The 17,633-nt window shown below is 36.4% G+C and overlaps 1 protein-coding gene across 4 annotated transcripts in view; it reads right to left on the bottom strand.

The window, feature by feature from the left end:
* The window catches only part of TDRD15 (tudor domain containing 15), a 395,033-nt gene that overhangs the window by 314,445 nt on the left and 62,955 nt on the right, over positions 1-17,633 (bottom strand). The window contains exon 4 of one of the 4 annotated variants that reach the window (XM_037151842.2): positions 4,690-6,130. The exons of 2 other annotated variants lie outside the window; for them this stretch is intronic. In XM_037151842.2, coding sequence (XP_037007737.2) covers positions 6,063-6,130 — 68 coding nt within the window. In that variant the 3' untranslated portion in view covers positions 4,690-6,062. Of the gene's footprint in view, positions 1-4,689; positions 6,131-16,762; positions 17,346-17,633 lie in introns of those variants that run through there. One more of the 4 variants, XM_053666888.1, reaches the window with a different exon arrangement.

Raw genomic sequence — 17,633 nt, 5'->3', positions numbered from 1 at the left:
TGTGCCGGCTCAAAAGGCCCAAGTTATCTCAGTATCAGAGGGAAAAAAATCTATCTAAAATGGGATATAAGAAACAAAATGCAAACATTTTTTATGACTGAGCAGTCCCTACAAATAGAGGGAATTCACAGTATGTGTAAGCAAAAATAGAGAAGTCAAGTTATACCAGGGGTCAGCAAGAATAAGGAGAGGAAAAAAAAAGAATAAGGAGGGGAAAAAAGCCCTTTTGCCCTTTTACATCTAGAGACTAGAAACTGGTACAGCTATCTTAGTTTTAGTTCTTTTCCTCCAGTCTGATTATATTTTTCTTTTTAATGGAGTGTTTATTCCATTGACATTTATGTAACTAGGACTTATATATACACCATATAGCCATTTGATTTCAGTTTGTTCTACCTGTTTTTGTCCTGTTTTCTTTTGAGTAAGTCAATTTATTTTTATTGCATTTTTTTATTAACTAGAGTTGTGTATTCACTCACAATTCCTTTAATGGCACCTAGAAAACTATCACATGTGTCTATGATCTAGTAGAGTTACGTTCGTTTTTTTTTTTTTACTTCTCAGACTTCGGGGTAGCACAGCTAACTCTGTTCCCACCTCCTGCTTTTGTGGTGCTGCTGTCGTACATTTCAGTCTTATGCTCTGTTACTTCGATAGTAGAATTAAAGCACTATTTAAGCCTTCACTGCATCCTGCCTTTTTGTGCTTCCTTCTCGGATCTTCCTAATTCTTTGTGAAGAACTTGTTTAGGACTTCTTTTAACACATGCTTTAAGAAGAGGAATTCTATCATTTTTGTCTGTAAATATATTTTCCATTCAATTTTAAAGAAAATTTTCATTGGGTATAGATTTTAGAATAGTTGTTTTCTTTCAGACTTCCAAAGATGTCTTTCCATTACCTTGAGACTTTGTTGAGAATTTGTAAGAATTATTTGTTTTCCTTTCATAGTAATGTGCATTTTCTCCTTTGGCTGTTTTTAATGACTTTTTCTTTAAATTTTTTTTCTGTAATATGTCTGGAACATTTTTCTTTGTGGTCTGTAATCACCCAGTTTAAGATTTATATTTTTTGAATCCTTAGCTAGATTTGGAAGGTTTAATAAATTGTCAGTCACTGTACCTTTAAATATTAATTCCACCCACTCTTTCTCCTTTCTTCCCCCTGATTCCAACCACACTCACATGAGAAGTTTTCACTTGGGCACAGTTGTTCTATGGCATTTTCTTTATTTTCCATCTTTTTCACTTTCTGGGTTTCAGTGTACATCTTTTCTACTAACATATCTTCCTGTCACCTAAATCCTTTCGTTAGCTATGTCAAACCTAACACCACATCCACACACAAAAAAGGGTAACATCTTATGACAAGTCTTTCACAGATAGAAATTAATAAATACTTTCTAATTCAATTTTGAGACCAAATTAGGCTTTACATCAAAACCCCAAAAGTTATTAAAAGAAAATATGTAGACGAATCTTTCTAATGATTACAGAGGTAAAAACACGAAACTAAAAAAATTAAATTTGGAAAAATACAAAAATTAAAACCCATCATGACTGAGTAACGTATAGTCCACAAATATAAGGTTGATTTAATATTTTTAAATAAAACAATGGAATAAACCACAAAAATGGGGGGGAAAATCACATTATCATATTAATTTGATAAAATTAAATACTCATTCATACCAAAAATTTTAAACAAACTAAAATTAAGAGAAACTTCCTTGACCTCCTAAATACCATATAAAGGTGAATTTTGCATACATCATATTTAATGGTGAAATATTAAGAGGTTTTCTAAGACTGGGAATGTTACAAGGATGCTCTCAAAAATTGAGCACATTAAAGCAAGAAAATAAAATTTCAAGATACAAGAAGGAAAAGAAAGTAATTTTTAGAAACAGCTGTATTGGAAATTAATAAATGAATTTAGCAAGATCACTAGCTATGAGATCAATATAAAAAAGTAAAATGAACTAAAATCAATTTATACCATCAACGATAGCATCTAAAATATCAAACACTGAGGAATATATCTAATTAAAGATACACAAGATGGATATATTGAAAATTATAAAGTATTTCTCAAAGAATTTTAAGGGTCCTAAGTAAATCTAAGAACATGTCATAATCACGCACTGGAAGATTCGCTATCATAAAGCTGTTAACGCTTTTCTGAATGATGTATAGATTTAATAAAATCCCAATGAAAATCATAAGAGCATAGTTTTGTAGAAAATTAAAAAGCTAACTTTAAAGTATTTATGGAAATGCAAAAGCGAAGAAGGACTAAGGCAACCCAAAGAACAACAAAAACGCCACCGATTTCATACCGGCATGCATCCGGACCTAGCGTAGAACTGGCGAACGCTGAACACAGTGCGGGAGACGCCGATGCCCTGGGGTAAGCGAGGCCTTTTTCAATAAATGCTACCTGGGCCCATTGAGTGTCTGTATGTAACGAAAATGAGTATCGACCCATTTCTTGAGTCTTACATAAAAATTAGGTGTAACTGAATTGCAGATTCAGTTTGAAAGCAATATAATAAGTGTTTCTAGGAACTGTTTTCATCAGTTTTAGGGGTATAAAGATGTCCTCAACAGGACACAAAAAGCATTAAATCAAATAAATTTATAAATTGAACTAAAATTGAGTTTCTGTTAATCAAAAAATAATAATTAACTATGACAAAAGAACAAGCCAGTCACTGGACAAGATACTGACAACAAAGAGCCTGTATTTAAATGTGTATATATAAAGAATTTTAATAAATCAATGAGGAAGTGACCTCATTCAAAAGTGACCAAGAAACAGCAAGTCTTCATTAAGTGACCAATAAACACGAGAAGGTGTTCAACTTCAGTAGTTATCAAAAAAATCCAAACTAAAACCACAATAGGACACCCATATCTACCCCTAAGAATGACGAGGACAAACAAGAAAGGGGCAGCGCTCAGCGGGGGTGAAGACACAGTAACTGGAACTCCCACGGCTGCAGAAATGCACACCGGTGGGACGACTTTGGGAAACTCTGGGCAGGGATTACTGACCCACCCTAGTGGGACATCTAGGTGCCGTATGAGCCACCAGTTTCTCTCTGAAGCACGTATTCAAATGAAAAGTATGCACAAAAAGTATCGAGTATGATGCACAAGGGTGTTCTCAGCAGCGTTATTCCAGAGCCACAAACTGAAAACAACCCACATACCCACCAAGGGCGCAAAGACTCACGCACACAACGGAGTAACATACAGCGAGGAGCGTGAACGAAGTGTTGTGCACAGCGCGATGTGGATACACGTACAAAGTGTTAAGTGAAAAATACAGTATAACAATCACATATTTTATGTATGATTTATATGGAAGTTAATAACCAACAAACTGAACTGCGATGTTTAGGGATTCAGTTTAGGAGGCAAAATACGAAGAAAAGCAGGATGGAGATAGTAACGCAGGCTTAGTAATTAAGAAGGAACAAGAATTATTTGGAATGACTGATCGGTGTTCACTTCATAATAATTCTTTAATGCTGCTTTTTACTGTGTGTATGTATACTTACTGTATATGTATATTTTTGAAGTTATTTAAAAAATTAAATTTCAAATGAAGCAAGACTTAAATGTAAGACTTGGACAATAAAAACTTTGTAAAATAAAAAAGGAAGGTGAGGTCCCTAAAAGAATATAACCCATTTGCGAGGAAGACTTTCTTAACTTTATCTGGGAAACTCAAAGTGTTTCAGAAACAAAGGACGGACGTGTTTAATTGTATGAAGTGTTAAAACTCTGTTTTATCTTTTTCCATGTAAACATCTGTAAACTGAATGATAAGCAAGGGGTTAACATACAAAGTGCAAAAGTCGTCATTCTAAAATTCATAAAAGAGTAAGTTCAGAGTTAAACATAAAACATTCTAATTCTCTAGTAATCAAGAAATTCAAATTAATAAATCACTTCACTCTTCTTATGCAGGAAAAAGTGTTCCAAATACTGTAAAATCTAATGCTGAGTAGGGAAAAGGTATTTTCATACACAGTTGATTGAAATTTCACCTGCTCTTAAAAGCAATCTGTTGACATCTATTAAAACTAAAAACACATTCCTTTACCCACCAGCCTCACTGCTGAAGGGCTACCTCAGAGAAACCAAGTGACACGGTGCTGGGTGGACAGGCACAGGGGTGCGCCGCTCGCCGCTGCAGTCAGGGAGGCACGAACCGCAAAGACAATGGCTCTCAACAGAGAAGTCGCTGACAACAACAACTGAAACACACCCGTGCTTTTAAAAGTTATGCATACATTTAAATTAATAATTAGAACTGTGTTACATATCTTAGATTTCAAAAAGATGTGTTAAGTGAGAAAAGCACAATGTATAAAATTGTGCATGGTCTTACTTTTCTAAAACATATAACACGAATATGCGTATTTACATAATTTTACTCATTCATGCACTGAGAGGGATGCACATGGGGAAAATCTGGACTGTAACCACAGCCCATATTAAGGCAAGGGTAGAGAAATTGCATAAATGGAACAAGGAGGAAGGTAGGAAAAAACAAGCAAATCAAGTAAAAAAAGAAGTGCAGGAAACAAACTACACTGAAGAATGAATGACATGATCATATTTATTCATCTGTATTAAATTACAATATATAAGGTATAGGTATAATATACACCCTCAAAATTGCTAGTCTCACTTTAGACACCTGAAATATCTTTTTTCCTTAAAAAAAAAAAGTCAAAAATCAAGAGAAGACAGCCATGGATGGATGAGTAGAGCAAAGCTAACAGGAATTGAAACCATACGGGACTGACTGCCACTAGGTGTCAGTAAAACCCTCCAAGAAATTATACAAACATTTTCTTGACTGCTAGAAACATTTGTTCTTTTTATCTCCAATCTTTACCACGTAAAACTATTCAAATAGATGTACAGTTTACCAGGAATGGAGTTCCTTGGAAGATAGACTATAACCCTTATTAGTAGGAGTTAATATTGATATACAATTCCCCATTTCTTAAAGCATCTATAACATTTCACATTATTTTTAAAGCTTCTGACATATGTCCTCTGAAAAGATAAAATTTAATGCTGTCAATCAATATGCATTTACCTCATATCAGTTATGTGGAAAATATAGAGGCAAACTAAAAGGATTATTATATTTATTGAGTTTTCCATCAAGTAGGAGAACAAAATACCAATTAAATGTAAAGTTTACAAATAAACCAGTACAAACTAATGTGCAGTCACACATCAACGATCTAGAAGTCACAAATAGCCATATAACTTCGTACCCTAAAACCAAATAAATGAATAAATAAGCAAGACACTAGACAGCTAAAATGTGTATCATCAACTTTTTCATTTAAACTCCTACTTTACTCATTATGAAGCCACTTTAACACTAAAAGGTCTAACGAGTCTTATAATGTGGTTGTTCCAGTTACTACCCCAAAGCTTAGGGTATAAAATACAACTATTTTATCAGGTTCCTGGATCCTATAGCTTAGGAATGTGGACATGAATGGCAGGATGAAGTTGGCTCCTCTCTGCTTGATGCTCACGGCCTCAGCAAGGGCACCTCAGACAGCTGGGGTCCAGAACAGCAGGCAGCTGTCCAGCTGGGTCCTTATACCTGGTCTACCTGTGTGGCTGGGGCTTCCTCCCAGCCTGGGTGTGGCAGCTGAATTCCCTGCGTGATGGGCCAGGGCACCAGGTGGGAGAGAGGTGAAAGCTGCCATCACTGTTTGTGACCCAGCCTCATAAGGTCACATGGCATCACTTTGACCCTCTGCTTTGATCAGGAGAGCCACATGCCAGCCCAGACCCATCAGACCTCTTGATGGGGCATGGTAAGGTCGCACTAGATGAAAGCCTGTGAGGTGAGAAATATTACAGTGGCCATCTTTGGAGAATACAGTGTAGCATAGTCTCCCCTGTGGCCACAACAACTCACATCATTCCCACATGAGAAATACACTGCCCCCTCCCCAGAACCCCCAGAGTCTCAGTCCATTATGCCATCGGCACAGTTCACACTTCATCCTTTAAATCAGGTCCAAGGGCAGATTAGGCTCCCCGGCATTGGATTCTCAGTTGAGTTCCTCTTGATCCGAAGACCTATGAAACAGAGTGGCATATTAGCCACACCCACCCAACATGCAGTTGTGGGACTAGCATAGCACAACTTCCCAGGAATTCACTCAAAGAGACAGAAGAACCAGGAGGCACACAGTCATCAGCTGGAGACCTCTGCAGCCTGGTTTCTCTATTCAATAGGTACATTTTCAACCTTCCATATTATGGCCATGGCAATTTTCCTAAATTTCCTCACTATATTTAATAAAGGTCTCCAGCCTCCTTTCCTCCAGCTTCCAACATCCTCTCCAACTTCCACAAGGCCCTCGTTGATGGCCTCTCTGAGGCCTGTCAGGTTTCCTCTCTTCAAGGCCCTTCCAGGTTCTGCCCACTGCTGAGTCTAAACCTATGGCAGCATTTCATTCTGGCACCAAAATCTGTCTTAGTTATCATTTCCATGTAACAACATATTTCAAAACCTAATGATAAAATAATGGAATTATGATGTTCATGTATTCTGTGAGGTGGAAATTCAGACAGGACACAGCAGCGGGGCTGGCTCGTCTCTGCTCCACCATGTCTAGGCCTTATCGAGGACACTCTAATAGTCACAGGCTGCAACTATCAAAACAGCACCTACACACGGCCTCTCCGTGCAGCTGGGGCATCCTCACAGCATGGCAGCCTCAGGGGAAGGGGACACTTATCTATGATCTTTGGAGAAGAAAATGAAGACAGAAAACGGTGTGGTGATTTTAGTTTGGAAAAAAATTCTCTACACCAGGTTATCAAGAAAAAATGGTGAAGGAGACCAACATGAGGGCAGGAGGAAGAACTAGCAGCTGCAACATGCGCATTTATCTTAGTTGAGATCGGTCTGCCCTTGAACATGGCCTTGAAAGGATCCAAGTGGTCCATTAGCAATTTCTCTGTCTACCAGAAGAAAACTTTAAAGTGTTTAGAGGAAGTGTGTAACATAGTCCAAAGCTACTACGATATATATTTACAGTCTTTGTTTACCATGTAATGAACAGTAGGGAAAGAAGTAGGAGTAAGTATAGATAATCACAGAAATAATTAGTTCAAGCAAGCATTCCTCAATAAACAGAATAAAAAGGAACTTCCTCAGCATAATTAAAGGTTAAACGCCTACACAAACATCATACTTAAGGTGAAAGAGGTCTTTCTCCTGAAAGAGACAACAAGGCTAAGTAAACCTGCTCTCGCCACTGTCTCGACATCGTGTGGGGGTTGCTAAGTGCTGCCGTCTGACAGGGAAAAAGTCACCCAAATTGGAAAGGGAGGACCAAAATTTTACTCATTGGCCTATGACAAAATCCTGCATTCAGAAAGTCCAAAAGAACGCACACACACACACACACACACACACACACACACACATAAATTAGAACTACTGGACAGGCACAACAAAGTCACAAGACACAGGATCAAAAACCCATTCTAGTCCTATAAATGAACAGTTAGAAAATGAAATACAAAGCACAGTGTCTTTCACAACAGCATCAGAGGAAAATATATTTAAATACATACAATAAAAGCTGTTTAAGATGCATGCACTAAAAAATCACAAACATTACTGAGGAAAATTAAAGGTCAACAAGTGGGGAGATATTCCTTTATTCATGGATTGAAAGACTCAATACTGTTATGATAGCAACTCTCCCCAAATTAACCCCAATTCAATCATTATTAAAAGTCAAGCTGGGTTTTGTGTGAACCAGGTTTTGTGTGGACTCCCAAAATCACGTGGCACTGTAAGGGGCCCACAAGAGCAAAATAACCTTGAAAAAGAGCAGATATGAGGGCTTACACTTTCTGATTGCAAAAACACTCCAAGGCTATAGCAATGAAGACAGTGGGTCCTGGCATGCGGCCAGCCACCAGATCAATGGAATGAAATTAAGAGACCATAAAGAATCCTTATATTTTTGGTCAATTGATTTTGACAAAGTTTCCACAATAATTCAGTAGACAAATAAAAGTCTTTTTTTAGTAAATGACTTGTAAAAATGAAAATCCACCAGAAAGAAAAAGTTACACCCCAGTTAACACCGCTCAGTTGTTAGCAAAAGTAGAGGAACAGCTGTGAATATGTGAAACACAAAGATTATTCTTGTATTAATATTTATTATTGTACTATTTTCCATACAAACAACTGTAAACCTCCTTTGCCCAGCCTATATATAAGAATTAAGTCAAAATACATCAAAGACTTAAACATATAAGCTAAAATTATAAAACTCTTTGGAACACACTGGTGTAAATATTTATGATCTTGGATTAGGCAATGATTTCTTATATTTGACTCCTACAGCAAACTGATAAAAGAAAAAATACATAAAGATTTGAACTCCATCAAAATTAAAAACCCTTGTGCTTCAAATGACATCAAGAAAGTGAAAAGACAACCCACAGCATGAGGGGAAAATATCTGTAAGTCTTATATAGAATAAGGGGCTTGTATCCACAATATATAAAGAACTATTGCTAGTCAACAAAAGATAAAAAATAATTTAATTGGTAAAAAAATCTAAACACACATTTTTACTCAAAGAAATATACAAATGGCTAGTAAGCACATAAAACATGCTCCCTGTCACTAACATTCATTAGTGAAATGCAAATTAAAACCAGAGAATTACATTTCACAGTCACTAGGGCGGCAAAAATAAAAAAGATAGATAATAACTAATATCAACAAGGATATAGAGAATCGGGAACACTTATAATGACCAGCACAAACATAAAAATGGTGCAGTCACTTTAGAAAAGTGTTAATTCTTTAAGTGAAAAACATGAATTTACCACATGACCCAGTAACTCCACTGCTAGGTGTACATCCAAGAGAAGTGAACACATATATTTATACAAAGGCTTGTATACAGGTTTTTAGCAGCACTAATCATAACAGCCAAAACTTAGAAACAACCTAATGTAGGGCAGTAGATTCTTGAACAACACAGGTTTGAAGTGCACGCATCCACTTTATACACGGACATAGTTTTCAACTGACCTACGCAGTTCAATGGCCACAGTTCAACCGACCCACACAGTTCAAACCCACACTGTGCAAGGGTCAGCTGGTAGTTGCAGAGAGCTCACTTAAGTTACAGGCAGATTTGTGACTTCACAGGCAGTCGGCACCACTAACCCACACTTTGTTCAAAAGTCAATGTATGTTCACACAATCCACTACTACTCAGCAATTATAAACAGTGAACTACTGGGACATGCTATGACACGGACAAGCCTCAAAAGCCTTTTGCTCACTGAAAGCAGACACAACAGATCACATATTGTATGATTTCATTTTCATAAAACGTCCAGAAAAGAGAAGTTCTTAGGATAAAAATTGGTGTTTGCCTGAGGCAGGGAGCAGGGATGGGGAAGGATGTGGGGATCAACAGTGGATTCGAGGCAGGAAGGACACAGGGGGACCAAAATGGTGTAAACGGTACTCATGGTTATGTTGTACGACTTACTAAAACAACCACAGCTCTATGGCATTGTACACTTGAAAAGGGTATATTATACAATATGAAAATATGCCTTGATGGAGTTATTTTTTTAAATAATGGCAATAAAAAGACATTCACAGAAGAGCAAAAGCTGAGAAAATTCAGTATTATTAGGTCCAAATTAACATAAACAATACAGGAATATTAGAAATCAATTTAAAATCATGAAAACAAACACTTTCAAATGTATGGAATGCAGCCAAAGAATGCTTAGAAAGAAGCTTACAGCAGCAAACCCTTCTAGTGAAAAAGAGAAAGATCTAAAATAAATAATCAGTCTCTACCTCAAGAACCTAGAAAAAAGAAAAGCAAATCACACAGTAAGACAAGAAAGGAAATAACAAAATCAATGCAGAAATAATAAAATATATTAAAAACAGAGAAAAACAATGAAACTTCTTTGAAATGATCAAAAATAATTAATTGTTAGTGTGACCAAAAGAAAAAAATTAGAGAGGGCTCCCAGAAGATGGTCTAGTAAGAAGCACCAGGAACTCATCTCCTCACCTAAACAGCAACTGCGCTGGCTAAATCTGCCAGATGCACTTCTTTTGGAATCCTAGGGTCTACTGAATGTTGCTACTGCCCAGGAAAGACTTGGTTGGTGAATTGAGCTTTAGTGCAGTAATTTCAGCACTTATCACAGTAATGGCTACACATCCTTCACCTCCCAACCTCATGGTAGCCAGCCCTGTGCATTTCCTGGAACAAACCCAGAGCAACATGCACACAGCTCTCAGGACCCAAGGTGGACAGTAAGTATCACCTTCTCCAAATATCAGAATCTATGCTCTGATCAGCCATTGCTGTTTCTAATCATAGAGGGGCAGACACAAAAGTGGGAAGCCATTGTAGCAACTTCCTCCCCCTCCAGGTACAGTGCCTTCCAAATTTAAAGGGCCAGAGCTTTTTTATTTTCTTTTATTACCCCTATTCACTTTTTTCTTTTTCTCCTCTTAGGAGCCAAATATTTAGAGACTACGCTATTCAAAAGCAGCCACCTATAGAAAGGAGTTTTGAGTTTCTGTACATGCCCAGGAAAGAATGTAGGCTCAAAAAGACCTTAAGTTTACACCTCAGAGTGAATCCCCACACGGACAGTGCAAACCATGGGCAAAGGGGAATATCTGATTTCCAGAGTTACTATATTAAAATATTCCAATGTCCAGTTTTCAATAAAAATCACAAGGCATACAAAGAAATAAGACAGTGTGACACACTCACTAAAAAATAAACAGAAACTACCCCTGAGAAAGAAGGTGAACAAAGAATTTAAAACAACTGTCTTGAAGATACTAAAAGAATGAAAGGAAGATATGGAGAAAGTCAATATAATGATGTATGAACAAAATGAAAACAAAGATAAAAAGGTTAAAAATATAAAATCACATCAAATAAAATTCTGGAGCTAAAACTACAATAATTGATATGAAAATTTTATTAGAAGGATTCAAAAGTACATTTAAGCAGAATGAATAAAGAATCAGTGAACCTGAATATAGGATCATTGGAATGCTCAAACCTATGTGACCGAAAGAAAAAAGACAGAAAAGTGAAGGAAGCCTAAGAAACCTGTGGGACATCACCAAGACTATGAACGTACACATTGTGAGTTTCAGAAGAGAAAGATTATTTGAAGAAATAATTGCCAAAACTTCACAAACTTGAGGAAATACATAAATATAAACTTCCAAGAAGCTCTATACTCTAAGATGAACTCAAAAAAACCCACACTAAGGCACATTATAATCAAACTGTCAACAGGAAGTCGAAGATAAAGAGAGAAACTTGAAAGCAATTAAGAGAGAAGCAACTCATCACATACAAAGGATCCTCAATGAAAATATCAGTAAATTTTTTAATCAGAAACCTTGTAGGCCAGAAAGTACTGGTATGATACATTCGAAGCACTAACAGAAAAAAAATCAACCATAATCCTATATTAGGTTAAATTGTCTTCTACAAGTGAGGGAGAAATTGAAACATTTCCAGGTAAAAACTGAAGGAGTTTATTACTATTAAACCTGTTTTGAAAGAAATGCTTCAGGGAATCCTTCAGGTTGAGAAGGACACTAGACAATAACTTGAAGCCATATGAAAAAATAAAGATCTCAATAACAATAAATACACAAGAGAAAGTAAAACATTTAGTATTGTTCGAACTTTGATTTATAACTTTGCTTTATGTAATCTACATGATTTAAGAGATTAATATATTCAATAAAACAATAATTAATCTAAAAGCTAATTACAGTATTAAAGTAATACAGTAATTATAGTTACTAAAGTATTAGAGTAACTTTAGTTTGTAAGTCCATTTTTCTTTTCCTCATGATTCAAAGACTAGTACATAAAAGCACAATTATTAGTCTATATTTCTGGACATATAGAGAGGGAGATGTTATTCTGTGACAAAAATGTAAAAAGTGGGGACAGAGGTGTATAAAAGCAGAATTTTTATATGTTATTGAAGTTAAGCTGGCATAAATTCAAATTAAAGTTTTATAACTTTAGGATGTTAATGTAATCCTTGGGGTAACTATATAGAAAAGGGCTACACAACATACACAAAAGAAAATGAGAAGGGAATTAAATGTTTGTTCGTAAAAAATATCAACTAAATAAAAAGACCAAAGTAATGCAGGAAATATGGGGGGAAACATTATAAGGCTCAGAAAATAAACAGCAAGTGACAGAAGTTCCTCCTTACAATTAATTAAGTGTAAATACGCTGAATTCTCCAAACAAAAAAAAGAAATTGGAAGAACAGATTTATAAACATGATGCAACGGTAGGCTACCTACAGAGACTTACTTTAGATCCAGAGATTATTAAACCCTCAAACTTTCGACACTTGCTACAACATTCCCGAACCTTACACACACGATGCTACGTGAAATGAACCAGTCACAGAGGGACAAATACTATATGATCAAACTCGCGGGAGGCACCATTCATAAAAATGAAAAGTTGACTGGTAGTTGCCAGGGGCTGTGGGGAGGACTTCACAGGAAGTTAGTGTTTCACTGACACAGAGCTTCAGCTACGCAAGATAACCAGGGTTCTGAAGAGGGAGGGAGGGACGGACGGTCACACAACCACGCGAATGTACGTAACACCACCGGACTCCAGCTGAAAGTGGTTAGGATGGGAAACTTGATGTGCATTTTACCACAGTTTTTTAAAAGTTGGAAAAAAAGGCAAATAATCAAAATAAAGAGTGAAACTGGGACCATCACTACTGACACTACAGAAATTAAAAGTATTATAAGACATATGGTGACTTTACGCCAACAAATTAGACAATATGGGTAAAATGAAAAAATTTCTAGAATGACACAAATAACTGAAACCAAACTGATTCAGAAGAAATAAAAAAACTGAACACATCTAAAACAAGCGAAAAGAAAAAGAAAAAAATAGTAATTAACATCTCACAAACAAAAGCCCATGCCTACTATGTTTTACTGGTGAATCCTATCAAATTTTTAAGAAAGAAAGACTATCAATCCTACATTTTCAGGCAATAGAAAAGACATTTCCCAACTCACCATGTTACTCTGATACCAAATCCAGACAAAGACATCATAAGGAAGTAAAAATCTACAGCCCAAAGTTCCTCATACACAAAATTCCTTAAAATAGATGTATTTATATATATATAAATTTGTATATGTTTATATATATAAATTTACATATATATAAATTTATGTGTATATAAATATATATTTACTTCTGTATATGTGTGTGTGTATATATATATATATAATTCCGAGTCAAATAAGACATTAATAGAATTACACAACATGCCTAAGTGCAATTTATCCTAGAAAAGCAAGATCATTTTAACACTCGAAAATCACATACTTTTCTTTGTCTTCATGGGAAGGTTTCCTATAAGCAACTGACAGAGGTTTCTGGAAAATCAAGTCTAACCCATAAATTGGTCAACTCAATATGTCACTGCAAAGCCAACATAAAAACTGCCAACACGACCCCAGTGAGGGGCAACCCTGAAGAACAATGGTGAGAAGAACTCTCCCCTGGGAGAGGCCTACATCCTCTTCTAACGGAAATGGAAGAAACCTAAGTATATAAAGGGGCGGGCAAAAGTAGGCTAAATTACCATCATTACCTAAAGGATAAGTAAGAATACAAAATAATAATAGAGAGACAAATAATACAATTAACAAGTAATGTAAGAATGAATTCTGTTTTGCGTACTCACAACTACACACCTGTTTTTGCCCACCCCTTTGTATATACAGACTTCCATCCAGTGGTAACGGGCTCAGTTATTTGCGGTGGCTCAGGAAGAACAAATCTGCAAGATGCAGACAAGGGTCCACTATACTTTAGGGGTGAGCCATTTCCCCTGAGTAATTTTTTTTAAATCACATCATCACAGTTCTTGGTCACATAAAATTTCTGTTATGTTCTAATCACTGTCTACTGGGGAAATAATCTGAACAATCTAGATCCCTTTAATGTAATTTAATATTAAAAGTTGTCCTATGCTTACCACTTTCATTGCATCTCTGGAGCATCTAAAACAAACAGTAATTACTGGGTGTTCTATGTGTCATTTGTTGCCAAACTGATGCATAAGTGATCTGAGCTCTCATCTCCCACTACTGAAAAACGAGCAAAATTTAATTAAGTGTGCTGTGCTATAATTTTCAAGGCATTATACATTTTATTAAGAATCATCTGAGACTTTATTTTGAAAATTCCCATTATAATCAGTTTCTACTTAACAATTCCTAAAAGTCACAATAGAACAAAATATGGCATAAACAAATAAATTATATACACACTATAATATAATTACACATATGTATAAAAAAATCTTTTCTTAAATAATTAGTGCTATTTACCTACTTTCTAAAAATATATACATAGCCCTGGCTGGCGTAGCTCAGTGGATTGAGCACGGGCCTGTGAACCAGAGTATCGCGGTTCGATTCCCAGTCAGGGCACAAGCCTGGGCTGCAGGCCAGTTCCCAGCAGGGGATGTGTAAGAGGCAACCATACACTGATGTTTCTCTCCCACTCTTTCTCCTTCCCTTCCCCTCTCTCGAAAAATAAATAAATAAAATATTTTAAAAAAATAAAAATATATACAGCCTATTCCAGTCTTTATGTAAAACTGTAATTGTCTCTTATTCATAAATTCTATCTCAAAATAGAAATTTAACCATTAATCTAACCATTACTCTGCAAATGTATGTATGTGTACACGTGTGTTCACTGTCCTATTTGCTTCTTGCAGAGCAGTGTCAGAAATTTAAGTTACTGGTTTCCAAAATATATTTCAAAACAAATGAATTGATAGTAGATTTCTTATAATGATTATTTATACTTCTAACAGTATTTTCTATGTTCCAGGTACTAGTAAAAACAATTTACATGTTTTAACATATTTAACTCTTCACAACCAGCCAATGGAGTAATTGTTATTATGATCTACAGATGAAGAAACTGAGGCACAGATAGGTTGAAAATTTTTTATGCCATGCCAGATTCAGTGCAACTAATTCATAAACGCGCACCCCTCACTACTCTTTACTTTAAAACTCCATTCTGACATTCCACATGTCTGTCAGGCACTCTTTGGGTGCCTATATGTTACCTCAAGTCATCGGATAAAACACTCCTTTCTAAAAGTGGTTGCCACTCCAGATTTCTTCAGAGTTAACTACCAGAGAAATAAGTGCATATCAACGCCGAGCATCACCTCCTTACCAAAGACTGACCAGCTATTCTGTGCTCTTCCAAAAAAGGCTGGCATATTCTCTAGTTCCCATAATGATTTATTCAAGAATAAATGAGCAAGGAACCAACACACACACAAAACCCTACAAAACATCCTGAAAAGGGACCACTAACTTTTGGAGAAAGTTTGCAAATAAAAACAATTATCTTGAAAAATTAAATATTGCTATGTTATAGTAGGCTGAAACCACGGGAAAATTAAGAAAGTTTTCTAAAGGTAAGGGCGAAATTTTCTAAAGGTAAGGGTGGTAACTTCTGTAATTAAAACAATATCTGGTCAAGATAAAACAGCTGCATCATACTTCTCCATTTCTAGCACAATGACATTTTTACTATTGTATTTACTCTGAATTCAGTTTAGTACAGAATTGCTGCAACTCAATGTATCGTATGGACTCCAAATACAGAGGGACAGAGTCCAAACAGTTCCACCCAGAGTTCAGGATTATTTTCTCTCACAAAATGATTCAGCAAGTTATCCACAAATCTCAGCCCTGGCTGCACATCAGAAGCACCTGAAGCTTAAGATCCTAAGGGCAAGGCCACAGCCTGACCAACTGAAACAATCTAAAAATGAGATCCAGCCAATCAGAATGTTTTAAAGTTTCCTTTCTGAATTCCAATGCAAATCCTAGGTTGAGAAGCACTGTTGTTAGAGCCTCTTTCCTAAATGTTTTAATAGGCAAGAGAGTTTCAAGTACTGATGTCTTCAACCGAGTACTACCATGCTACCCCAGACTCTGCAGAGCACCTACAGGCAGGAATCGTGGCAAACAGCAGTGGTTACTACTACCCTCAGATGAGTGATGGTGGTAGTGAAGCTTGAATAGTATTTGAGGCAATAAAACCAGGTTTTTTCCTTATTCTGTTTGAAAACTTTGACTATAGCAAGTATATTGACCTATTCTTAGTCCACAAAATTGTGTTTCTTATATTCGTCTTATCGAAGTTATGGTTTTTCCCTGAATGGACTTCAAAATTTTTATTTTTGCCCTGACTGGTGTGGCTCAGTGAGTTGGGCATCATTCCGCAAACTGAAAGATCACCAGACTGCACATGCCTGTATTGCAAGCCAGGTTCCTGCTTAGGGGAGTGCGAGAGGCAGCCAATTAAGGTTTCTCTCACATGTTGATGTATCTCTCTCTCTCTTTCTTTCACTTAGCCCCTCTCTAGAAAATAAATAAATATTTTTAGAAGTATAATTTAATACTTGGTCTTCAAACTGCCTTTGCAACAGCTATTTCATTTTAATTCACTTATCGATTGACTCACTGTATGCTAGGAATGAAAGAGGAGGGATGGAGGTGGGGGCCAAAAGTAGACTCTTCAAGAATTTTATGAGAAGCACTTCACCTGCCCTTCCATTCTAAATGAAAGCTTTGCTAGATAGAGCAATCTTGGATGTAGGTCCTTGCCTTTCATGACTTTGAAGACTTCTTTCCAGCCCCTTCTTGCCTGCAAGGTTTCTTTTGAAAAATCGACTCAGTCTTATGGGAACTACTTTGTAGGTGACTGTCCCCCTATCTCTTGCTGCTTTTAAGAGTCTCTCCTTCTCTTTAAGCTTGGGTAATGTAATTATGATGTGTCTTGGTGTGTTCCTCTTTGGGTCCAACTTCTTTGGGACTCTGAGCTTCCTGGACTTCCTGGAAGTCTATTTCCTTTGCCAGATTGGGGAAGTTCTCCTTCATTATTTTTTCAAGTAAGTTTTCCATTTCTTGATCTTCCTCTTCTCCTTCTGGCATCCCTATGATTTGGCTGTTGGAATGTTTAAAGTTGTCCTGGAGGTTCCGAAGCCTCTCCTCATGTTTTTGAATTCTTGTTTCTCCATTCTGTTCTGGTTGAATGTTTACTTCTTCCTTCTGCTCCAAATCGTTGATTTGAGGAGGGCAGATAAAGTACTTCCCAGAGAAGGTAAAGTTCAAGGAGTTCATCAGCACCAAGCCCTTATTACATGAAATGTTAAAGGGACTAGTTACTTAAGAAAAAGAAGATGATCAAAAATATGAACAGTAAAATGACAACAAACTCATAACTACCAACAACTTAACCTAAAAAAAAAGGCATTAAGCAACTAGAACAGGAACAGAATCGCAGAACTGGAGATCACATGAAGAGTTATCAGCAGGAAAGGGGTAGAAGGGGAAGGGGGAGAATGGGGGAAAAGGTACAGGAACTAAGAAGCATAAATAGTAGGTACAACAATAGATGGGGGAGGTTAAGAATAATATGAG

The sequence above is a fragment of the Artibeus jamaicensis genome, unplaced genomic scaffold (assembly GCF_021234435.1).
Source record: "Artibeus jamaicensis isolate MK-2021 breed Jamaican fruit bat unplaced genomic scaffold, CSHL_Jam_final contig_465, whole genome shotgun sequence".
NCBI classification, from domain to species: domain Eukaryota; kingdom Metazoa; phylum Chordata; class Mammalia; order Chiroptera; family Phyllostomidae; genus Artibeus; species Artibeus jamaicensis.
This window is presented reverse-complemented; position numbering and strand designations above follow the sequence as displayed.